This window comes from Cricetulus griseus, chromosome 5 (assembly GCF_003668045.3).
Source record: "Cricetulus griseus strain 17A/GY chromosome 5, alternate assembly CriGri-PICRH-1.0, whole genome shotgun sequence".
Lineage (NCBI taxonomy): Eukaryota > Metazoa > Chordata > Mammalia > Rodentia > Cricetidae > Cricetulus > Cricetulus griseus.
Window position 1 is genome coordinate 175,098,299 of NC_048598.1, and position 26,500 is coordinate 175,124,798.

Genomic DNA, 26,500 nt, shown 5'->3' on the forward strand with positions numbered 1-26,500 from the left:
AGGTGGCTGTATACAAGTCCCTGCCCAGGGTTTCACATCTATGACACTGCTGAGGTCGTTCTGCACCCCAGGGATGGAGTCTGCTCCTCTGTGGGAGGGAAACTTGTGGGGGGCAGCGGCTGGGGTCCAACTTGTTCAGAGTGAGTGAAGGAACCCACAAGGAGACTAGCCTGGGACAACTGCTGGCAAGATCACCTTCCCACGGCAGCACAGATCTGCTTCACTGGGAGTCAACTGGAGTCATGGAACTGGGACCAGGAAGGCAAGGGTGATGGAGACAGGGAGCCAGAGGCAGGCACCACCTCAGGGCCCCAAGCAGCAGCTCCAGGAGCAGTGGATAGTTCCTCTGATTCTTGGGAGTCACTTGGTGTATTTATTCTCCATTGAGTCAGGCAGAGGAGAAGAATAGCACAGAAATCGACAAAGCAAGAATTTCCATCTCAGTTGACTACCTTGATTTACTTATGAATCTCTATTTTATTTCCTCCTACTGAAAACCTTTCTGTTTTGGTGTAGGTAGGGCACTGGGCTGGCTTGCCCAGTACTTTCCCACATAGACTACGTAGCTTGGCTTCAGGACACATGATTTCTGGCTTCAGTCTATTTTAAGAGCCCGTACAATGGTTTTCTGTGGGAGCTTCTTCACGTAAATTTATTCTGCTTCACTGTATTTGGCGGGGCAGGTTGGGGGGGAGGTAAAAATGACAGCAACTTTTAACTATATTAAAAAAGAAAAGAGTCAGACTTCTGGCTATCCTCAACAGATTCATGTTCCCTTATAGTTGGCGCGACTGTCACCTTACACACATATTAGGTATAAACTTTTCTGATTGGTCTTGTATGAGATGTCAGAGAGTCACAGTGTATTCTTCAAACACCATGGGGTTGGGGGGCCTGGATTTTAAGACATTCACCTTTACTTTCTAATGTGACTATAATCAATTATAACTAATAACTGTATGCATTGATACATACAGCCTTACATCCAGACACTTAATTTTGCTGGTTGCTAAAATAGATCACATGAGCTGGGGATGTAGTTCAGAAATGGGTGGAGTACTTGCTTTGCATAGTCCTGGTTAAATTTTTTTGTCAGCTTGAACAAGCTAGCATTTTTCTGGGAAGATGAGCCTCAGCTGAGAAAATGCCTCCATCGGGTTGGCCTGTAGGAGAGTCTGTAGGTCATTTACTTGATTTATGATTGATGTGGGGGGGGGCAGCTCACTGTGGGTGGTGCTACCCCTGGGCTGGTGGCCCTGGGTTGAATGAGAAAGCCAACTGAGCAAGAGAGAAGCCCGCTTGTCAGCAGTGCCCTCCATGGCTTCTGCTTCAGTCCTGCCTCCAGGTTCCTGCTTGAGTTTCTGCCCTGGCTTCCCTTCATGAAGGACTGTGCTGTTGAATTGTAAGCTAAATGAACCCTTTTGTCCCCGACTGACTTTTGGTTATGGTGTTTTATTTTGGCAGTAAAGAGTAAACCAAGCCACTAAACATGCACAAAAGCCCAGGTTTCAATCTAGTAACACATAAACCATCTATTGTGGTGCACACCTGAAACCCGGACACATTTGGGAGGCAGAGACAGGAGAGGGAGCTGAGTTCAAGGTGAGTCTGGGCTATGTGATGTTGTCTCAGAAAAGATCTTGAAAGACTGCTAGTTTACACCTCCCTCTGCAGTGGCTTCTTTTGTGTTTGTATAAACAACTCCCGACACTTACCTCCTTGATTGCCAGTAATTTTCCCAAGCAGAAACTGAACATTTTGGGCATCAAAGTAAAGGTAGGGTTTTAGAAAGGAAGGGAAGGAGGGAAAGAGGGAGGGAGGGGGAGGGGAGGGAGGGGAAGAAGGAGGGATATGGAAGGTAGGGGAAGAGGATCATCCCAGACCTACATGGAGAAAAGACAACCACAAGCTTCTCCTGGTAGGGATCACTGTGCACCTGTCGCTCTCTGCTTTCCTCAAACTTATGCCTTGAGGCCAAAGGAGACTTCTTTCTTGTGGCCTCCTCATTTCTCCTGGGACAATCCCAGGTTCTTATATTCTCCAAGTCCTCACACACTTTGCCTGGCTTCCCTGAGCTCATCCCTACCAGGTGCACAACACTGATACCCTTCACAAATGGTCTGATGCCACTTTCCTGAGAAACCCAGTTCAGCAAGTCCCCATTGGCCTGGAATCTTCTGCTGCTAGAAGAAATAAGCTTTCTGGTCTTGTTCTAAACTCTGCAAATCCAAGGTCTTGAGGTCATCCGGGGCTCCTGGGGTGTCCCCATACAGACAGGGGCTTAGGACAGAACCTGGCAACCAGTGAAGCTACTACCTAGGGCTGGAGAGAAAAGAGCCCAGAGCAGAGAAGGAAAGGGCTCCTGTTTCAAGGGCTTCCCAGAGATCAGTGCAACAGACAGGAGAGCCATCGTAGCAGCACAAGGGAGGTACCAGGCTGGCTGAATATGGGCCAAGGAGCCTCTTGCCCAGGCTAGGAGACTCTTCTGTCCTGGAGGAAGTCCAGCCGTGCTGCGTGGGTCTGTCTGCTTTCTGGTAGGCTGCATGCCCACACTCTCTTTCCGTGCTTGCCCCTCCTAGTGCCCTGCTTGAGATGTGTTGTCTCCACATTCCTGCTGTTCCTTTTTAAACCCCAGCTAAACCCACCTCTTGACTTCTGTCACTCCTTCAGAGTTCTACCCTAGAGAACTGACAGCTGCTAACGACAGTAGGACTCTCCTCACTTATATTTCCTACCCAGGTATCCTCACCTTGGCGTGACCTTGACAGACACTGAAGGGTGTGTCTCCACAGATCCTTAAGGCTGACCGGCACCCAACACTATCTCAAGGCCCTAGACTCAGGGCAATCATATCTTAGCCTCTTGAGCTACATTCAAGAAGCACCTCCCTTCTCTGTGGAAGCTGCCTGGTCATCCCTGCTGCTCCTAGTATGTGCTTTCTTGGCAGGTTGAACCCCTGAGTCTTGGTTTGAAAAGTGCATCCCACTCTCTTAATCAGGGTCCAAGGCCAAAGGACTCCCATCTATGGGAAAACACGTAGCAAAATGGAGAGGTGTGTGGCAGGGCTCCATCACCCACCAGCACACACTTCATAAAGCCCAGAGTCACTTTTGGCTATGAGTTCAAGTAATGAGAAGGAAAGAAATGTACATAGTGAACAATGTAGAAAGGGGTAAAACAGACAGAGGAAACAGCCTGACAGTTAAGGGGACAGATAGCATGGTTATTCTCCTCTGGTCACTGAAAATGAGAACCCCACGTAAGTACTGCTCTTTCTATGGCTTGCAAGCTGTGGACACAAGTGGGAGTCCTCTCCCCTGCACCAGCCTGAAGTGGACCCATGATTCTTGCCTTCCTGCCTAACATGCCTGACCTCAGGCATCTCAAGACACCAAAAATTCCTTGCCCATATCCTGGCCTCTGTCCCTCCATGACCCTCTTACATTGGTAAGCTGGCCACGAGGGACCCTTGGGTCTACCAGAGTATCTGCTAGTATCACACCATGCCCCACCTAGATGTTTGCTGTGCCTAACTTCTCATCTCCAAACAGTAGAAAGTCAAGAGGTGAGGAGTGTCCCTATTCTCTATCTCCTGGAGGACGTCCTACTAGGAAAGAACTTTGGTGATAGGACAAGGCTGTCATGGATAGGGACACCATGTGAGCCCTGTGGTCAAATGTCTAGCCTGGCAGCAGCCGCCCAAGCATCCCCATCCCTACCCACTGGGGATGCAGATTGAGTAATCTAACGGTCTTCTGCTGCACTCCTATCAAACTGGGTGGTCAGCTGTTTGCTTAAGTGATTCTGAGACCATCATTTGCAGAACTGGCTGAGGGAGGGAACAGAACCACAAGCTGTGGGAAGGGAACCCCAGAAGGGCCTCCCTGGATGAGCAGTGGCAGCTCCCAATTTTGCAAGAGGCACTTTCTCTTGATTCTAGGAGTAACATTATCAAGGTAACCTAGAAGCCCGGGCATGCTTCAGAGCAGGCTCACACTTCTTAGAGACGCTACGCCCACCTGCCCTGTACGATCAAACAGCAGAAAGGTCCAGAAAGGCCACCTGAGGCACAGCAAGGATGAGTTAACGCCCTTCGTTCTTTCCTATCTCTCACACAAAGCTTCCCAGGAACTGGAGAGATGGCTCAGTGGTTAAGAGCAATGGCTGCTCTTCCAGAGGTCCTGAGTTCAATTCCCAGCAACCACATGGTGGCTCACAACCATCTGTAATGAGATCTGGTGCCCTCTTCTGCCATGCAGGCACACACGCATACAGAACACTGTATATACGTAATAAATAAATAAATCTTAAAAAAAAAAGAAAAGATATATCCAGGTCTGCTAATAAGCCACAAGAAATAGAAGCCATCAGCTCAGGCCTCAGGATGCACATGAACTAGCACCACCAAACCCTCTTATTTCTGTTTCTCACTAAGCAGCTTGCTATTTTAAGTCACATCTGACTAGGGGGAGTGGCCTTGGCGCGTGCTGTACTTTTCTCACATATTTCTCTGGACATCCTCCAGACTTTGGTATGCTCGGAGGACCTGTCTCCTTTTAAGGGCTGTGACTGGGGAGGCACGTTTCACTCAGGCACCCTCTGCAGAACACACATATAGTCACTGATTTTGGGAACTGCATGCTTGGAAGTTTACGGTTTATAAGAAGAGTGGACTCGAGACAGCTTCTCTCTGGGAAAATGCTCAGACCTGAGCTTGCAGTGCCGTTCTGATCAAAGAAGCTTAGCACACAGGCAACGGGCATGCCTCAGGTACTTCAGACTGATGGGCAAACTTCCCTTTGGCATACTTCCTTGGATGGTCATGATCCAACCTCAAGATGCATGCGATTCAGCACCGATCGATCAAACAGTCATTTAACATATGTTTAATTTATAGCACGGCCGGGTGAATGTTTCAGGACATTTTAGGCTCTGGAAGAGCAGGTGGAAACCCCTCTCCCGCTTGGAGGCGCAGATGATGCTTGCAAAGAAAAGGTGGTTAGGATTCTGCCTACACACTCAGGAACTTTTGCAAAGATAAAATAGAAACACTCCAATTCTCAGGGCTGACTGTTCAGCAGACAGAATTGTCCCTAACAGCATTTACATGTTAAGAGTGCCTGTCTAATTTTGAAGCAGGAGGAGAGGTTTTGCTCCTGGGATATTTGAACAAAAATATTATTTCAACCTGAAAGTTTATTCACAAAGCCAGGACAACTATCTCAAGACACATTGCCAAGTCAAATGGAGAAGGCTTTCCTGAAACCTGTGGTGGGATGAAGGGCATGTGGGGAAAATTTGGTGTTTCCGGCTTAATTAAGAGACATCCGGTCCTTTCCCCCATTTGCACAACTAATGATTACACCAGTTACGGAAGACTCACCTAGACAAAGAAGGGTCTGCTAATTCATAGGGGGATGAACCAACATGTCACCTGTCCTCTCCAATGGAACTCGGCTCTCCTCAGCAGAGGTGAGCGGGCCTTCAGCACAAGTGCACAAAGCTCCCCCAAAGAGCAGCAATCACAGGGCTCTGTCATTACATTATTAACCACTGGCTAATGGGGGCCACAGCAGCCACGATGCACACTTAGTGACTCTGCTTGTAGGTGGTCCCATAGCCCAACACACGCACACTTTCTTCTGGGTTTGGTTCCAAAGGCCTCCAAATACACAAGGAAACCTGCTGGGTATTGTGAAATAAACCATCAAAAGAGAAGTTGCCGAACATTCCGCGGGAGTCTCTGCCCCTGTGTTGGGGAGGGAGAGTGTGAGCCAGCAGAATACTAAACTCGCTGCTCAGAGATGATCAAAGCCCCCAAGAAATGGATGCAGCATTCAAAGGGACTCAGAGAGAAAAGGGGGAGAATGTCTTCTAATCATCTCACAACTTATTTTTGGCACAGTTTTTACCCAACCACCTTCCACAGAACTAGGACACCTGCATGAATAAGAAAGAGGTACCCTGGTGCTGACCATCATGGTTTTGTGCCTATCAAGGAGTGGGCATATACGTGTTCATACAGGCATGTAAGCACAAACACATGCACACACACAGCATATGAAGCCATCGTGGGGGGGGGGAGTAAACAAAGTGGGTTTTCTTTTTTTTTCCCTTAGGTCATGAAGGACATCTTAAACCCAAGCATGTTTTGCGGATTTAGGAGGAAAACAACACTTACTAAACAATGAGGACGGTTCTGCGAGCGTGCACAGGGACCATTGGATGTGGATGTCAGCTGTCAGACCCAAAACTTCAAAGCATGAACAAATTAAGCTTCACTGAATTATCTGATGTGACTGAGACCCTTGAACAAGATCAAAAGTAAGAACCTGCCAGGGAGATTTGGCTTTCAGGAGACTAGAGAGGTAGGTCAGAAGTTGAGAGTGCTCCCTGCTCTTCCAGAGGGCCAAAGTTTGGTTCCCAGCACCTACTTTGGGTGGCTCACAAACCACCTAAAGCCCTAGCTCCTGAGAATCTGGTACCTTCTTCTGGCTTCTGTAGTTTCCTGCACACATATGGCATTCTCTCTCTCTCTCTCTCTCTCTCTCTCTCTCTCTCTCTCTCTCTCTCTCTCTCTACCTCCCTCATCTCTGTCTGTCTGTCTCTCTCTGCCTCTGTCTGTCTGTCTCTCTCTGCCTCTGTCTGTCTGTGTCTCTCTCTCTTTCTCCCTGTCTCTCTCTGTCTATCTGTCTGTCTCCCCAATCTCTGTCTGCCTGCCTGCCTGTCTGTCTGTCTGTCTGTCTGTCTGTCTGTCTGTCTCCCTCTCTCTCACACACACAGAGAAGTATATATACAAATACATAGGTCAAAAAAAAGTGAATGTGTTTAGAGATAGTCACACTCCAGACCGTTTGAGGCTACTTCAAGATGATCATTTGCAACTATGGACACCAGGATAGGATACATCCCATGATCTCCACGCTTATGTGTGCAGTTGGTGCTGGTGGTGGTGGACACAGCTTGGCCCCCTATGCTACAGAAGGTAGCATAAAAAGGGCCAACCACAAGAGGGGCCTCCCAGATCCTCTTAGAAAGGTCCTCCCACCACACTGACCTGGGTGCTGTCTAAGCAGGGACAGTTACCACCAGAGGCTATGCAGGCTGCATAGTATTTTACCTCTCTGCCTCCCCTTTCTCCACTCTCAGAATCCCTGTGCCCTGTGCTGTGTTCTCCCCACGTAAGAGCTCAGCTCTTTGGCTTCCAGGGTGATACCACATTATTCTGTTAGTGAGCAAAGTCAGTGTACTGTCAGATACCGCCATGCCTGGGGAACCTTAAACCTACCTACACAATAACCTTTCTCACCTTTATACACTTAAAATAATGAGCTACTTTCTATCATGTCCCCATGAAGTGAAAGAAGGGTGGCAAACTGTGCAGTTGTCCCTGTGATCAGTGAAGAAACGGGGGACAAATTCTATTCATAGTCTCAATTACAGAAAAAGCAAATATAGAAGAAATACTTCTTTCCAAACACACGCTCACATGCGCGTGTGCGCACACACACACACACACACACACACACAGAGAGAGAGAGAGAGAGAGAGAGAGAGAGAGAGAGAGAGAGAGAATTGGCAATTAAATCTACCACTGGAGTACATCCACAGAAACACAAAGATTTAGTAGTCGATATATTAATTCAAGAAGACCCTTTCTCTGAAATTTATAGTTACATGTTTATAGCTCTATTTTTAATTACATTTATTTATCAAGGGGACATGTCATGTGTCTCTCTGTCTCTCTGTCTCTGTCTCTCTGTCTCTGTCTCTCTGTCTCTGTCTCTCTGTCTCTCTCTCTCTCTCTGTGTGTGTGTGTGTGTGTGTGTGTGTGTGTGTGTGTGTAGGTCAGTGGACACTTGTGGGAATTTGTTCTCTCCTTCTGCTGTGTGGTGTTTGGGGATTGAATTCTACTTGTCATGTTTGGCACTTTCACTGGCTGAGCCATCTCACAGTTTGCATTTCTTTTTATAAAACTTTTAAGAAGACTTTAAAACGTGAAGGTCATCTCAATGACAGCTATGGAAAAATCCAAAGCATTAAAAGCCCATTGACTGATTCACATAGGCTTCACACTTCCGCACAGCTGCTTCTTGAGCAACAACTGTGAGCCCCCAGTGCACCCAGATAACCCCCCCAACTGACAACCACGTGATCCCCGTGTGCTGAGGCTTGCCCTGCATTACTGAAACCAAACCAAAGCAACAGGACTGCCCAGGATATGGTCCTTCCAAGGAGCCTGCTTCTTGGGTGGAAGCAGGCCTCATCTTACCAAGGTAGCTTGCTAAAAGGTACTTAGTAATGACTTCAGAAGTAAGCCCAACAGAAGATTTTCCCAATCATGTCCCCTTCCTATTTTTTTCTAGATCATATTTTTGAAGGAAAAGTTTCCCACCGTTTTATTATTATTATTAATCTGGATTGGAGAAAAGCACACATTTCATTTATTGTTGGGATTATAGCTTCTTATGAAACAAACCAGAGCTCATTATAAAATCAATATCAACTTAGCCACTGTGCCCTCGGGAGGAACGCAAAAAGGTCACTCTAAGAAATTCAAACAGTTTTCTTGCTGCAAGGACATGATTTTAATTACAGATACTATTAATTAGAGCTGTCACCAGGAAGAGGTTTTTTTTTTGTCGTTGTTGTTAATTATCACAAAACTCAGCCATAAGTATGCGTGTTCTTTTCTACCCACATTTCTATAAAAATGATTCGTTTCTGCATGTAAGTCCAACCTTTCGCTCTATCAATAATTTATACTTGAATTTCAAAGCATATCAAAGGATGCCATGCTTTCTAGAAAACCTGCGTCCGTACAATCTCTGTCTCTCACACACGAAACTGACTAGTGTAATAATTTATTTATGCTCTGACACTAGCCTGACCCTGAGGACCTGACATACTGCATTGATGGTGTTGCTCAATAGAATTCCTGGGTAAACTCTTACTAGTTTATGTGACATTTTTTTCCAGGCTGCTTCTTCAAACATGGTCTTTCTTTGGCTTTGAAGCAAAGCTATGTGCTATGTGCTTGAAATGCCATCTTCAATGCATCTGAAGTTGCCATTTCTTTATAAGAAAAAGATCATCCTGCCCATGCTTGTGACCCGCTTTGGAAAACCAGAGGCTCTCTTCATTCACTGACGATGATAAGAATTTTGAAATGGGAGCAAAAGCTGTCTCCTCATCTCTTTTAAGCACAGGGACTTGATAAACTCTTCTCAACTTGTCACATGGGCCAGAGGGGCAGAAGAGCCACAAAGCAAGGGGAGGCCAGCTCAGACCAGCTGAGGGTGGCTACTGGACAGTCTGGGTGTTCCCTGGGAGAACTTGAGAGCTCACTGAGGTAACTTTGACAACAGGACAGACGGTATTTGCTTTATATATTGTGATGTGTGAGTTACTGAGATGACATTAGATATAGCGCAGCCATGTGGTTAGAAAAGACAGGAGATCTGACAAACGGGAGAAGAGTCTCATGCGTGCAAATTGATTTAACTTAAAAGTAGCCATCAGTGAGCTGTTTTATGTTCCTAAGTATATTTAGATTTAACCTATATTTTATATTAAGGAAATCCAATTCCCATTCTACATATTTCTAGGCTTGCACTGCTGCTAAGAGCAAAGTAATAGTTTCATTATAGAAGGTCATTAATCATGAACCATATACTATGGAACTTCCAAAATTATGGGATGTTAGTTTATACCTCCTGTTTTGAATCTACCTCTCATACTTCTCACAGCTTCTGGCGTACCTCCAGGCATGTTGGGTGCCTATCTGTTTTTCTAGCACACAGCTGCCCCTGCTGACTCATGAAGACACACGCACTTTACTTTCCATTTATCGGTGTTAGGTTTCACTTTATGCAAATAATAGCAGAGGGTGGCAGCAGATGGGGTCAAGAGGTCCCTTCCTGTAAGACCCCAAGGAAGTCGATGATTTAAAGGCCATCTCCAAACATCTACACAACCAATTCATCTTGCAGTTGTGGCGTGCTTCACTAACAGTGGCCGAATTAAGATAACAGATAATGCATAATTCATGTATTGTACTTTTTCCACATTTCTAATTAGCAGCACCACTTTTGCAGCTAACACAAGACTATCCAAGAACAGTGTAACGTTAATATACAGCCATAAAAAAAAACTGTGGTTGCAAGGTACTCGTATGAGAAGTCTCAAATTGTCATCATAAAAGAGCCCAAACTATGAATTAATGAAAGAGTTCAGAGGATGGTGGAGGAGACAGATTACCCTTCCCCCAGCCCCCAAATCAAGTTTTGTAAACCCAGTAGAACACTTTAAAAAGTTTAATTTTTTTTTTTACCTGGTATGCTTCAGTGGCATCTGCACCGGGGTCACCCCCGAGTCCAGACAACTTCTCCTTCAGCTTGTAGTGGGAGTTGTGGCGGAGGCAATAGGCAAGGCTGGAAGCCAGGAGAACCGCCACGATGCAGGCGATGGAGAGGAAAGTGAGCACGATGAACTTGGTAGAGTCTTCCTGCTCTTCCTGGTGGGGCAGGAGCTTTAGCTTTTCTTTCTGGAGAAGGAGGAGGCGGAGGAGGAGAAGGGCAGGTTATTACTCGAGGAACCTCGACCCCTGTAGGTCATCCCCTCCAAGCACAACTCCAGATTTAGTGAGTCACCAACACAGTGGGGGGAGGGGAGCAGTGCAGGGGCTCACGTGGAAGGAAATTTCGACACCAAAGCACCTCCAAACTGCAATGCTGTCAAGCAGGAAGGCAAGAGCTACCTGGATGGTAGATGTTTTTCCTGGACCTAATTTGCTGCTTTAAGTGAAACAAAGTGCACAATCCTTTCTAATCAGATACAGAACTTATCCCTGAGCGCAGCATAGCGCAAGTGTGGCAGGAGGTGGGTAAATTGTTAACAGAATTAAATAACTCCCCAGTCCCAATACAGTCCAGTTGGCCTGACTCATCCACCTAAGAGCTCAGGGGCGTGGCCTCTTGCTCTAAGAGATATTCTGTGGGCCAGTCAAACCAGTTCTAGTCACTCTTCATAGGGATCTATAGGCACAGGCTCCAACTCCTGGTACCCAAGTACTGTCCCTTAAAGGGGGACAAGGTCTTTGAGAACAGGCGATGGAGAAGTTCACTTCTCATCTTGGGAAAATAGGTGAGAAAACCCTTTCGTGCGTGTCACTCAACTCCAGGGCAGATAGCCAGACAGCGCCCCCCTCATTAGCTTCATTAGGAGGTGTATTAGCAACAATTAAACACGCCACAGGAAAATGGAAGGGCCGCAGGCAAATAGCCCGCGACTCGCGGCCAGCAACCCCCCACAATTACTCAGGGAAATGAATGGGAGAGCACGCCCCTGCCTCTGTCCTAGTTGCTACACGAGGAGAACAATTAGCAAACTCCTTTCCGCCACCTAATTTCGCGTGGTAACAAAATGGATTTTTACCCATGAATGCCTGGCCTGCCTATTCATTATCTCTCTCTTCTATTAGTAATTTTCTACTCGGCTTTCAGCCTCCCAACTCTTCGCTTCCTCCAGTCTCTGAGTGTACACAGTGTCTCTTATGTCAGCCCGGGCCCATTTTTATCTTGTAATCATAAAGGCCACCAAAGCAATTATCGCCGGTCTTGACTGGAAAAGCTGGTCATTAATTAGCCTGCTTTTGCCTTCGGTGCGCGCGGATTAGTGGGAGCCGGGACCGAGTTAATGGAAACGCGGGTTAAATGAGAAAAGACACCGGGATTTTCTGCCTAGATGTAGGAGGCTTGGTTCTGCTTGGCTCTGTACCGGGAGGTTCCTAGGCTACAGTGAAGGATGGAACAGAGGGTGCTCCAAGACCTAGCAGAGGGGACTGCGGGGCAGGGACCAGAAGACCCAGACCCGGAGCACAGACCCGGACACTTCACCTAGGCCTGAGTAGCTGGACCCCCGAGGCTGCTGCGGGCCAGGGGCACACAGGGCTCTGCACTTGGAGAAGGCAGTGTGAGTCTTACTACTCTTCTCTTGGCTTCCTCCCAGGTCCCGCCCCCTTCCACTCACACCCAGCCCACACAGGGGCTTCTAGAAAGAAGTGAGAGTCGCCCACCCCTCCCCCCAAGTCAGCGAAGTCCAAGTCCCCTTCCCAGTTCCCAAACTATGCTTCTTTGCTCATTGTCTGCAGGGACACAAATAACCCTTTCGGCCAGGGTCTCCGCAGCCCTTCTCCGGTAAGTTCCTGGCCAGTGAGCCCTGGCACCACTAGAGAACCTAACCGGGTAGTTCACGCCCCAGTTTCAGTGCAGACCCAGGCATGCCTGGGCGGGAGATGGTCATGTCTGTTCCATCAGTGGCCGCCTTCCCGCCCTTGCCGGTCTCTCCTCTTCTCAGCAGACCACAACAAAGGCAGTGGCGGGATGGCTGTGCTAATTGCACCTCACCGCTCCCCTGAGCTGTTGGAGGGGTCCCTGAGCCCAGGTCCAGCTTTGGGCCGACCTGCATGCACACTATTTGGCACTGGGACTACGACCTCCCTAACCTTCTGCCTTCAGGTAATCAGATAGCATTAAGTCACCAGCCGTGTTGGATCTTGATATATGGCAGTAAGTCCCTGCACTGGACCGGTGGTTCCATGGAGCTGGGAACCATCAGGGCTCTGGGCAACAAGAGGTCAAAGACCCAGCTTAGGAGCATAAATGCTGCCAAGATAACTGCAGTGCCCAGTGGGAGGTACTGGGCATACTGAAGCCACAGAAAGAGGCAGGCAATGATGCTCCCACAATTGAAATTGGCCCGAGCCAGTGGGGCAACCAGCCCCAGTGAAAAACCTGGGTCTACCCTGAGGAAGAGGAATCCCAGCAAGGTGGGCTTCCTCCTTCTCTGTTTTACTTTAAACCAGTCGCTGCCTCGGCTCCTCCTGGCTGCCTCTCCCTTGGGGCACTGGGATTTTATCCACAGACCAAACCAATATGTCAAGGCTAAAGCAGCGACATCATTCTCCTCACTGGGCCCCTGTGGAGGAACTGAAGGGGAGAGGAGCCCAAACCCCAACTTCATAGGAATCCCGTCAGATTATACCATCCTCCTCCACCCCCATTCCCCCACCCCCTCTGGAGAGTGGCTGGTGCCCAGAGTTAATGACAGCTGTACCCCTGCCCCCAGATCTCCTAGCCCATCGGAGAGCTGGTTCCCCACACTAGAGAGGGCCTGTGAGATGGGAGTCTTGGAGGCACCCAGACCTGAAGCTGTGGGCTCCAGGGCCTGGATGGAAAAGCACCCTGGGAAGTATGCCGAGTGCAGATTGAAGGGAAGAGACCTCAGATAGAGAGGGCAAAGCAGACACACTGGACCAAGGGACCCCCTTGGAGTCAACATATAATATTGGGGTCTGAATTTCAAGTGACTGATGACTTGTCTCTCTTAGGGTTCTCTTCCTGACAATAGCTCCCAATACCCCTCCCTGGAGGGCTGAGATGAGCTTGGAAAGATCTGCAGCAGTGGGTCAGGACTTAAGAATCTTGGAAGAAATGAAAATCTCTAGAAATCCTTGTTTCAGCTGATTGTCCTTTTCTAGGCATAATGACTGAGTTAACATAACTTCATTTCTTTTTGTGGAGCTAAAAAAAAAAAAAAAACAAAAAACAAAAATCAAATTTAAAAATGCTTGCAAACCAGGAGGCTCCAGAGAAAGAAGCTTAACTGTGAGTCTGCACCTGCTCTGACCCAGGTGCAGCCGGTGAGGCCCCAGCCCCTCTCAGAATGGTGACTCCCCAAGGGTGAGCAGCTTGGGGTGGACCACAGGCTGCTTTCCTGGGCCTCCCGGAAGACAGCCCGGACTAATTAGAGTCATCTTATCGGTCTTGACTTAAAATTGAAAGAAAATGATGTTTAAATATTTATAACTTTGACATTTACAGTCAGATGTCTTTTAAAAGCAGAACACCTTCTGCACAGTGGAAGCTCTTTCTGAAAGTTTGGAGCAGTGCTGAGGAGGTGGTGGAGAGATGCATTCTCAGAAGCAGGCTTCGAGAGGTGCTGGGGAAATCTGTGCATCCGTGATTCAGGAGTCACACTTGCCAGCACCCCTCTATCAAAGTTCTCAGCAGCAGGGGGAATAGTACAGACTTATAATAATAATAATAATAATAATAATAATAATAATAATAATAATGATAATAATAAAATCAAGACCAGGTTGCATCAGTTCAGAGGCAGCTTGCATAAACTGTTACTTCGATCACATCTTGCTGCCATTGCCACTTGCAGCTCCTCAAATTTAGAACATAAGACATTGCAGACGATGTAAGGTTAAGTCAGTGTAGGGATCAGGAGAGCTGCTCTCCAGATGGAGGCTGAGTTCAGCATTCCCACCTCTGAAAGGTGCATGGGGCTTTCAGTGACATGTCTCCTGAGACATCCTTGATGAACACCCTTATAACTTTTAACAATGACATTGTGTGATATGCTGAGGGGCATGGGTTCTATACCTAGAGTCCATTTATGAGTACTAAACCACACCAATATAGAACTTGATGGTGACTGTTTGTAGACAGGGTACCACGACAACATGCTTTCTCAAGGCTGTGTGATATAACTAACTCAACAAGAACCTGTCTAAGTCTCTGGGCTTGCAGTTTAAAATCTGTTTGCTCAAAAAAAAAATGGCCATAAACATTCAGTTTTGTAAATACTAAATTTCTGTTGCTGACATACTTGTTTGTAACCATTTCCAAGGAACTTGATTTGCAACCTAGCTCCACCCTGTATTAGCACCCCCCCACACACACACACACACACTTTGGTTTGCAAAGGCCTTCACTAAAGATGGAATGAAGAGGGCATGTCCCACTGTCTCTTTTGGGAACCCAGGCTATTATAACTGCACTCCCCCCCCCCCGTGAAACAGGAATTAGTCTCAGAGACTATTAATGGGCTAGTATAACAACTTTGTCTTTAGCTGGCAAGATGAGCATCTTAGAGAATTATTTGGAATTTTCTTTCTAAATGTACTTAGATACATTTATTAAAATATAGTTGCTATCACTTTAAAACTGATCACAGTTTTCAACAAAGCATTTCCCAAGCCAGGACAAGCAACCAAACTTAAAAATGGGGAGGGGGAGAAGGTGTCTTGAAATATTTTAAAAAGTATTTTTTTGAAAGCTGTTAACTGAACTATTTTTAATTTGGAATTTGCCACAGAATTCTAATAAATGAGAGAAGTCAGGCGGAAATAATCATGTATTAATTCTCTGCATTACAAAATCTTTTCAGAAGCTATTATCAGAGCAAGAGGCATTGCGGCCTGAATTCGGGGTGGGAGAGGGCCTTTGTGCAGCTGAAAGCTATTGTTCCCCTCTCCAGATGAAATTGTACTTGCAAATCTGCCATTCAAACAGAAAAAAAAAAAGGCTTATATGGGCAAAAGAATCCCCAAGAAATAATTATTCTTAAACATAAACTTTAATGGAAATAAGTTACGTGCGGTTTAAAAATAGGCTGTTTGTTGGGGAATTTTTCAGGCGTGCACCGTAAGTGAATGTACAAAGGATAATAACTTATTTGCTATATTGAAGTACTCCTAAAATAGCTGTTCTGCGGGGGGGGGGGCGCCCTGTTCTAAGATAAGGGAAGATTCATGATATTGATGTTGAAAGGGAGGAGAAGACAGTCGTGTGAACTCATTTTTAAGCATTGCCCGTTAACCACAAATCGTCCCGGAGTGGAAGAGCAAGAGCGAATCGGCCAGCAGAGAACAGGCTAAAATCTAAAATGGATCTGTCCAAAGAGGAAACCTGCCCCCTCGCAGCATTTTTCCAACCCACTGGCTGCGTTTTCATTTCACCAGAACTCAAACTCGGCGGGCACCCTCAGCGCACTCACAGGCCGGTGCCTTGGCCTGTTTGGTGCCCAAGGCCTGGCTTGGCCCACTTGCAAGCCCTCACCCTCACAGTCAGGAGTAATGCCCTGCTATTGAAGGAAGACATTTGGCCTTACTGTTCAGTTCTGTCCCTTATTCGCCCAAACCCCAAGAATCAACTCCCTTCGGGACCACATTATCTTTTTTATCGTTTCCCGCTCTCCGCAGGCCAGAAAGGTCTTGGGTGAGAACTAGCCTAGCTGCCCAGGACGGGGTTGTTGAGAAGAGTCCGAGCAGGGGTCTAGGGAAGCTGATGGCCGCAGTCACCAGACCCCTCCCCCACACCCGGAATCTGACCCACACCGGCCGGGGCATTGTCACCCCGGTTTCCCGGTCCCTTCCCCCTCTCGCTTAATTCCCAAGATCCCTGCAGAGGTCGTGGAGATCAGACCAAAGCGCAGGACACAAAAGGTCGAGGGTTCCTAGGAGCCTCGGGTATTCACAGGCCCGAGAGGGTCCTCTCGGGGACAATGCGACTGCCCAGCCTCCCGAGCCACAAAGCGCGCCGGCCGGTCGGCCGGCAGAGAAGGATTAGCGTCCCCAACAACGCCCCTACCCATCCAAGACTACCCAGAGCTTAACAGCACCACCACCACCGCACACTTTGGCCTGCACTCTCCACACGGTGCTCTCGGGAGATGAGCCAGGCACATAGGCTGAGGACCGGTGGGCATTTCCTCCTGTGTGGGTGGAGAGTAAAGAGTTTTCACCTCCTTTCTCAGCTTCCTCACAATTGCTTGATCCCTAAAATCTGAAAACCACTCGGAACACTAAAATCCTTTGCTGCAGATTGGGAAGGAAGGCTCTTGGTTTCCTGTAGGGGCGCGCGGTGCCGGGTCTGTTGACTTTGCTGGACCACTAAAGACCAGGGCTGAGGAGGACAGTGGGAAAAGGACCCGGGCCGGTAGAGGCACCCAGTGCGGATCGGCAGGTGAACTGCAGCGCACAGCTAGGTCTGCCGTGCGTGCAGGGCCCTGGCGACCCTGTAAGGACTTCTTTCAAGCAGCCCAGCCTGGAACGTCGCACGATCAGTGCAACGAAGAGGAGGACCTTGGCTTTAAAAGTCAATGTTGCTGATCTGGAGGTCTACCCAGCTGCCTGGGGATGCAGATCAAGAGGGTTTTCGGAGCCAAACCGGTAGTCAGAAATGAAGGAAATAGCCCTTGTTCAAACAGCTCTGAGTCAGAAGTTTCTCTGGCGAGTGTGCGACCGCCCCACCTGGCGGGTGTGTGTGTGTGTGGGGGGGGTATCTGATAGATAGGAGGTAGAGAAAAACGCAGGTTCCCTTTGGGGGAGGGGAGGTAGAAGCTCCAGGCTGGAGGTGCGGGTCCCAGGGCTCCGCACTCTCCTGGGTCGCCCCACCTGCTTCTCTACCGCTCCACCCCGGGCCCACTTGGTCCTCTTAACTCGCTACCGGCTGGGATGCCGGATGTCACAGAGGCACACCACGGAACCTCAGAGAGGAGAGCAAAGAGATGCCAAAAGGTGGTCAGAAGACCCCACCACCACCACAACACACACGCTGGTCCCTCTCTGCTAGCTGCTCATCAGACTTACCCATCCTCACCGTACCCATCACAATCTCTGTGCCCTCACCACCTCCCATCCTCGAAGCCGTTTTTTCCAAGTTCTGAATTTCCCAGAGAGCCAGCCTTGTGACAAGCCGAGAGGGGAGAAGTCCTACAAACCACAGTCCTATTCTCCCCCAGGGAAGTCTCTTGGAGATACAGACCCAGGACATCTGTGTCTCCCTTCCAGTCTGTGCGCTCAGGAAGAACTAACTGCCCTGGTGGGCTCTCCGCCTCAGACCTATTTGGAGATTATTCCAAACGCAGGTCTTTCTGGTTGGCCAACCCTTTGAAAACAGGTGTCCTGCGGCAAGTCGGTTACCCCTGAACTGAGCAAGACACCCAGGTCTTGAGCAAGCACACCCTCAACCCTTGGGAGGTTCTGTTCCGTGCCCTGCCACCACCGCGCCTGGTGATGCCCTGGGAGTATCCACTCTTGATCCCTTCCGCCCCACCCGACTCCTCTGCCAGAGCCCACCGACCACCCCACTCAGTTCCCATGACAGGGCTGGCAGTTGCTGGTTACCTGAAGCTAGGCGGGCGCTGGGTGCCCAAGAGAGCCGGAGGAGGTGGGGGTGTGTGCCCGGCCAAGCGGTTTCGGAGCACAGCTGCCCCGGCCGCTGGCAACAGTAGCGCCATCATCACAACCAACCGCTTCCCTGCATTGGAGCCACTGACGACCCGGGCCATCCTGCTTCTGACCACAAACTTCTCAGGCGGCGGGTGGAGACAAAGGTGCCGTGCGTCCCAGCAGCGGCCGCTCGGTGGTGGCTCCCGCTCGGAGCCAGCGGGTACAGGCAGTTCTGCGAGGCCTCTCAGCGCGTACGGGCGTGCTCCGCCCCAGCCCGGCCCCCTGGCTAGGCGCACCGGGTCCCGACGCTGCGTGGGCGGGTGCAGGGCCCGGCTCGGGACGGTCCCCGCAGGGCGGCCGGCCGCGCGCGCAGCTCCAACCAGCGCGGCCGCCGCGCCCCGCCTTATATCCGGCCCGCGCGCACCCGGCCGGTGGCGGCGGCGCGGCTCGCGGCCCAGCCACCGGTTGCTATAGCGATATCGCCCCCCCCCCACATGTTGCTGACAGCAATTGGCTAAGGGGCCGTAGCTCTCCTAACACCCTGATCCGCCCGAGACTATGAATGGACATAAGCTTTGTCAGTCATTGGTACAGCGCCCGAGCCAGGGCCTTCGCTGGTCTTTCTTATAGTCTCTTCTTTCATCCCTAAGTTGCACTTCATTCTGGACAAGTCCTGAGGAGCACTAGGGTGAGGGAGTGAGGCCTCGGCTAGAAAAGTCACCCCTCATAGCCCTACTGTGACCTTTGCTTATGGCAAGGGGAGTGTTACGTAGAAACCCTCCAAGAGAAAAATAAATTACGGTAAACCGGGCCTTTTCTCCCCTTTCCAATTAGAAGCATATTAATTACTTAGGGGAGCCCCCCACACCCACACACTGTACGCGAGCCCCGGTTTCCAAGACCCAGCTGCTCATAGCAAGGTACTAATGAGACTTTGCCACCATTTGGTCCAGGCCAATTGCGGGGCTGCTAGCCCAACATGCTGGACTGAGCAGGTGGAAAAAAAACAAAAACAAAAACAAAAACAAAAAACCAAACCAAAAAACAACCCAAAACCCAACCAACTAACCAACCAAACAAAACAAAACAAACAAACAAACAAAAAAAAACCTTAGCAATTTCGCCGTCACCCCTACGCTTTTCTCTCCACCCTAAATGACCGCCCTGGATGTAGGGTGATAGGACCCGGGACTACCTTTCCAGTCCGCACCTACTCCCCAATTACTTGACCCCCAGAGCAGACCTGAGGTGGGAGTCGAGTGGGCTGGTGCCAGCCAAGAGGTCTCCAGAGCCCTCCCCCCACCTCCCCCCACCCCCGGTTTTGACTCTACTACAACGTCGTGTTCAGGGCTCTTCCTTCCCACACTCTTTCTCCTTAACCCTTGCTCGCCCTAGGGGTGCTGCCACAGGTTGGGCACCCTAGTGCGCTGCGCCCCCACTGAGCGCCCTGGAGCCGGAGAGCTGAAACCCAACATCTGTGAGCACAATGCAGTCTTCAAGGCCCACAGCTGCAGGAACAAGGGGAAGAAAGGACGGTGTGGGGGGGCAGATCCTGTCATACGCAGATGACAGTCTGCGGAGGGCTCTTTAGTTCCTCTTTTTCTGGAAACCCCGACGCCCTCCCCATCCCTTCTCCTGCCGCCTTCCCATTGTTCCTTGCACTTGGGACAGCTGGAGACAAGGGCCTGCACAACCCAACACCCCCCACTCCACCCCTCCGCACACCCGGAGGCCTCAGAGCCTACTTCAGGGCCCTCGGACAAATCCACTGTAGGCCAGGCTGGGAAACGCCGAGAGCGCCTTGTCTTTTTATCCACCCGGGCGAGGCCCCAGGTCTGCCTGGTGCAAAGAGAGGTAGCTCCCTCTGCCAGGCGAGGGCTGGGTTCCCCCAAAAGAGGGCTCAGTGCTACCAAGTGACTGCTTCTGTCGATACTGCTTCCCAAGGACGACTTCCTCTGTGTCTCGGCTTAAACTCTTTTGTTTAGTTAGTTTTAATTTACACGGGCTGAAGGAAGGAGCCCCAGAGGCCTGCGGTGGCTGTGTAACCCGGCCCAACCCTGTGGGTCTGAATAGGTTGCAAGAGGCAGCTGGTGACTTCATGGGGAAGATGATTTGGGGGGGAGGGGAGTGGCAAAGAACAGAAACCGGGCTTCTCTCAATAGTGCCTCCCCTATGATACAGTAGGCGGGAAGGAGTCGATCAGTGGCGTTAGGAGTGCCCCTAAACCAGAGGATAGGCCCTTCAGACACCCTTCAAAGTCAGTTGCTGCATGGTGACCCTCTCCGAGTCTCTCCACCAGATTCTCCGGAGAGAAGCGGTTCCCCCCTTTTCCTCCACAGCAGGACTAGGTCTCAGCAGTGCACCGAGGCCAGTTGGCTATGGGCCTATCGTGGCAAAGACTAGGATGGCCTCGGTGGTGGTTCTTCTCAAACCCTGCTGTCATACCCAGGGCTCAATCCATCGGAGTGCCCGGTGCCTTGAGTTCCCAATAAGCCTCCAAATCAACCCCTGATTCAGCCTTGGGCTGAGAAGAAGAGAGGAATGGAAGGAGTGTCCCGTGGGCTGGAGCTCTGGCGCAGAGAGTAGAAAGAACAGCAAGACAGGGGACATGGAGTCAGAGCAAGGCCCGGGGGAGGGGACCTGCAGCCCTGATCCTCTCTGGCAACCGGGCCTCTCCATAGCAACGGCCTGCGTGTTAGCACTCCTCCTCCTCCCGCTCTCTTTTCTTTTCCCTTCTTCCCTCCCTTTCTCCCTCCCCCACAGGACTTGGAGAATGGATCACAGAATACTGGGACCAGGAACGCAGACTTCCTCTCTGTGAGGAGCGGTTCAGCTTCCCGGGTGCCGTGTGTACCTTTAGGGATGGGGATCCATCACTCAGCAACAGTGCGAGGACACGCCGTGTCCCACGCTCACCCTTTGAGATGCCAAGGCTTTCCTACTGCGCCTTAAGGACATGGAGGCTCCACCGGGCCTGGCAACCCAGGGCCAGGCGCTGCCAATAGGCGCCCCCCACGAGATCTGAGTGGGGCAGCGGAGTCGGGAGCGCGAGGGCCGAGGCAGATAGGAACGCCGCACAGCCTCAGAGAGTTCGGGGCCCAGTCTGCTCCAGCCCCAGAGTCAGCATCGCTAACGCAGTGGGATGTGGTGACCTGAGAGGATCCTAAAGGCCACGAGGAACCTGGTACATCCCAAGACACGGCTCGGCGTCACCCTCCTGTCACACCCCGATTGCTTTTCTCGCCTGAGCCACAAGCAGGTGTGGAATACAGTCCCTCTGCTCCAACTGGCACAGACCCCGCCCCCCCTCGCGCTCAATTCGGATGAAGGCCGGCTGGAGAAGGCCAAGGACCAGGGCAGATGCAAGCCAGAGCAGGGCGCGCTGTCCCCGGCAGCTAGCCAGCTTGGTCTTGCACAAGCATCAAGAGACATGGAAATCTGTAAGTAGAGACGTTTGTTTTACTTTAGTTTCCCAGGGTCCCAAAGGGCTCCTGCCATGTCTGAGCACCATGCTTCGGATTTAATCGGAATCCAATGGTCGAGCTGTCTTTCCCTGTGCTTTGAGAAAGGGTGGATACAGAGGTACAATAAGTTGAGTTTTGGTCATCTTTTCAATAATAAAATGGCCTTAAAGCCGGCATGCAGTTGTTTCTATCTAGAAAAGTCTATTTTCTCACCAGCAATCCTTAGCGCTTCTCATGCCTCTTGCTGCTGTTGCCTAGGACAGCCGGGCCCTGGAGTGGAGGGCCTCAGACTCACATTCTGACTGCAGAGGACTTGGGGCAAGTCCACTCTGAAAGCCAGACAAACTTGCTGTCATGGGGCTTAAGGGAAGAGTTTGTACTTCCTGTGCCCACTCTTTTCGCCTAGAAACTGTTAACCAACCCAGAAGGTTTTTGTTCCCCTACCCTTTCCTTTTGAATTCTTATTTTCAGGGCAGGGAAAGTCCTGTACAAAAGTTTCTTAACAACGATAACTCATGCAATACTCAAGAAGAATCGTGTTTTTTTTCTAAAACACAGAAGTTTGAGTCTCTTTTCATAACATACTTCATTATAGGTGATTTCAGTAATATTTGTACAAAAAAATGAACTACACAGACTATGCATGAGACTTATTGCTTGGGTTCATTTATAGATGACAAACAAGTATATTGTTTATATAGAAGTTAGGAATGGTTGACTGATGAATAAATAAAAAGTCTATCATATTTAAAACTCTCCAAATGTACAAAAAATTTCCAAACAATATAGTTTAAAGTGATTTGTTGGTCTCTCCTAATTCTTCATCGCTCACTTGCTGTGATAAGAATCTCATTTTCAATGTAGGGACCAGAGTAGCCTTGTAGAGAACTCAGCCAAGAGATTACAGTCACTTTCTAGCACACGGACTTATTAAAGAAAATGTAGTTTTAAACAAAATAGAGGAAGGGCCGTTATGGGAGACACACTTGTGGCAAGTAGACAATGATGTTCAAAAGTGCTTCATTTCAGGAAACTAAACCAATTGTGTGTGTGTGTGTGTGTGTGTGTGTGTGTGTGTATGTGTGTGGTTTTTTTTAATTACAATTTTACAATTACACCCAATTTACAATTATGTCTCACATGTGTAGTAATTAATGGGCCTGTGATTTAGGAATCTGTTTATAAAATGATTTTCGATTATCAATTGAAAGCAGAATCAGAGTTTTAATTATTACTTTTTTCGGTAGCACTTTTCTCCCATCTATGAAAAGATTTTTTTTTTTTCAAGCAGAATGTCTGTCTGGGTTGGCTTCCCAGGGAGCTATGGTGCTTTGTATACTCTGAGCTCAGCCTGGGGACTTTTACTTCACTCCTTGTCAGTGAGGGTTTGTTTGTTTGTTTGTTTTTGCTTGCCAAGGGCCATCTCTGGGAGATCAGATCAGCCCAAGGTGCCACAAGGGCCAGCCACCCGGGTTTGCGATTGTGGACAAACTTCACCCCACAACTTCACAGTCAGTTCAAGAACAGGTGTTTCCTGGGGGTGGATGACTGGGTGCTACTTTGCCATTTGAGCAGTTATCAGGTGTGGCTCTCAAGGCAGTGGCCTCACTTTAAAACTGGGAAGACCCAAGACATCCTGAAATCATTCACTCAAATATTTTACTTGAATTTAGGGGAAAACAAAAAAAATTTCTTTGATCAACATGGAAAAATGGAACTCATTTTGGGGTGGAATGAGCAGGGGAGGGGGAGAATTGCCAGCATGCCTCAGCTTTTATTATTTGTTCTAGCACTGGCTCATCTTCTCATGTGTCTAAAGTTTTATAAATGGAAAAAATAAAATAGGGACTGTACTGTGGAATAAGGTCTATGTTTCCTTAGTGGCTTAACATAGTTACATGAAGCTGTGTCCTTAAAAGTTAAAAAAATAAAAGGACTGTTTGGAGAGATGGCTCTGTGGGTAAAGGTGCTTGCTGCCAAGCATGGTGGGAGGAGAGAGATATCTCTTACAAGTTGTCCTCTGTGGTGTGGCATGCAGACATCCACCCTCCTTGCCCACCCCTGACAAATGAGTGTAAAATTATTTAAATAAAAAGTGTTTTTCAGCAGAAATTTATGGTTGATGGGTTGGTTAGCAAATATGTGGTGATTTTGTAGAGTTTTCTTTGCAGAAACTTTGAGATTATAATTCAAAGGACAAGACAAGCCCCAGGCCTTTGTTATTGCTGTTATTAGTTTTGCCCCTGTTAGAAGTAGTGTTCTAAAGGACATGTGCTCCTGGGGCAGTCATCTACAAACAGAATGATGTCCCTGGAGGTTCATCTGGTTTTATTCTCAGATTCCAGAAAGTCTACAAGATGAATGACTGTGTCTCCCTCATTGGGAAGATCTAGCCATTTGTTATTCACAGATAATACTATAAATGCACATTTAATGGTTGGTATTCAGGATAGTGTGTCTATAGTGTGTTCATGACTACATCTTTACTCCTCACAAATTTGAGCTAAAATTCCTTTGATTGAACCTCTGCCTGACACATTTCCACAGGAACGGGAATCTAACTTTTTTGAAAATGGCTAAGTAGTAGTACCATTGTGTTCCAGTGAAAGGAAACAAATGCTTCTGTAGACAATTTCCAGGGTATCTCCCCCCCGCCCCCCGCTCCGTTAAACTCTCTTTCATGTGTCTTGTCAGGTATGGACCACAGGTCCATTGTAATTGTTTGCGCCTTCCTTGAATTGCTTTGGAATTAAAAGTAGAACAACAATTGAGGTAAGTGTTTGTTTCACAGTTACGCAATTCTGCAATCAATGCAGTGTTCATATATTCTTTAAGAGAAATGAATACGTGTATTTTAATGTGGGGAAATAGGGCTCCAGTTGATTGAATGAACGACTATGGCCCAGAAAGCTCACCTTCCTGTGGGGAGTCTACAAAGTAGTCAACTATGAGGTGACTTTTCTGATATTGTATGGCAGGTAAGTTTACAAATATTCAGATGGAGTGAAAAAAAACAATCCATTTGTGGTAGTGGCAGCTGGGTGCTTCCCCAACAAAATGAGAAAAGTCTCAGGCTTAGCTGTCACTTTGAAAAAATTAGTGGCATTAATTCAAAACTCTGTAAAAACCCCACGAAGTTACTTGTTATAACAGTGAGTTGAATAATATTGTTAAGAAACTCCATCAGCTCTTCTCTATGGATACACATAACTCGATGGTATTTTGGGAGGCATGACTCACATTAACACAGGGTCCCAAGGATACTTCATAGTATGGGGGGGACATCCTCACAGCTGCCCGCCATTATCTGCAGTAAAGTCACACCCTTCTTCAACACCGCTCAGTCAATTCTGAAATTCCTGTTTAGATTTACCTTCAGAAATCTAACTGAATATTTTAAAGCTATTTTTTTCACTTCTGACTGGCCCAAAACTCTATGGCATAATCACCCGTTTCTCTGCCCTCGTCGCTAGCGGCTTTTTGAATATTTAAAAAGACAAATCTTTAAAGAAAGATTGCTTCTTACCATTATCTTAATAAGCCATTCCCAAGGATTCACGGGGAGCACAGTGTGCTGCACTTCAATAGGAAGTGACGGCTGTGGAAGACGACCCCCACCTTCTATCCAAACACAGCCACAGTTCTCTCGTCTTCTCCAGGCCAAGTTCTGTCACTTTTTCAGGGCAGCACCCAGCCTGACCTTACTGTGTATCCTTTGTAAGCTGAGGGTGTCCTCCTAGGCAGTCTGGACTAATGTCCACTGCCCTCTACCTAGCAGTCTCCACAGTCCATTCGACCAGCTCATGTCTCTCAATAAGGCCTCCACTATCTCTTCCTCAGCATGTTGACTCCTCTCATCAAAGCAACCAGGTGCACACAGGAGAGACCTGGAACAGCCATGTCCACGAGAGAGCACCTGCCAGCTGGAAATGGGGCTCCACTTGCAACCACTCCCTCTTCCCCGGAGATTCTGGCCAGTGGCACTGTGGCCTGCGGTGGTCTGATGTGGAAACCCCTGGCTTTATTAAAATGGTACAGACGTGTTGTCATTTCACATAGGTATGTCTGTGGCCTCACTTTCTGTGATTTGGTATCTGGAGCAAATAGTAGACCAGGAATACTAAATCGAGAATTCCAGAAATAAAAGCAGTTTTCGTCAGTTTAGAATTACACACTGGGGGAACCTGATGTATTCATCCACCCTTGCACTGCCCTGGATATGGTTCAGCTCTCTGCGTCCATTGTATCTAACCTGCATATGCCACACTCTATCCTGCAGTTACTGGATAGTAATATCCAGTACTTGCATTCAGGGAAGCCTTATTTTACTTAATAATGGCCCCAAAGCGCAATGCTGGCAATTTAGATGTGTCAAAGAAAAGCTATAAAACGCTTCTTTCGAGTGAAAAGCTGAAAGTTCTTAATTTAATAAGGAAGGAAAATATTGTATGCAGAACTTACTAAGGTCTATGTAAGAACACAGTACACTGTGCACCAGGGTTCTGCACTGTCCCTGGCTGGGCCATCCATCAGGGGCACTGGAAGACGTCATCTCTAGATAAGTGTGCTGCTGTATAAAGACTACCACACCCACACACTCACACACACCACACACACTCACACACATGCACACACATGCATACACACACACCATCCACACGCATGCACACACACCACACACGCATTCACACACACACACACCACTCACACATACCACACACACCACACACACCACACCACACACACACATACACACTACACACACACACATGCATACACATACACACTACACACGCATGCACACACACACTCACACACACATGCACACACATGCACACACACCACCCACACGCATGCACACACTCACACACATGCACACGCATGCACACACACACACCACACATGCATGCACACACACCACATACACACACATACCACACACACACTCACACCACACACACCACACCACACACACCACACACACACATACACACACGCACACGCACACACA

At 48.6% G+C, this 26,500-nt stretch overlaps 1 protein-coding gene across 1 annotated transcript in view; it reads right to left on the bottom strand.

Annotated features, from left to right (window-relative positions):
- Positions 1–26,500, bottom strand: part of Ptprn2 (protein tyrosine phosphatase receptor type N2) — a 680,302-nt gene that overhangs the window by 110,541 nt on the left and 543,261 nt on the right. The window contains exon 12 of the mRNA XM_027417041.2: positions 10,334–10,546. Within this exon, the coding sequence (XP_027272842.1) occupies positions 10,334–10,546 (213 nt within the window). The remainder of the gene's footprint in view (positions 1–10,333; positions 10,547–26,500) is intronic.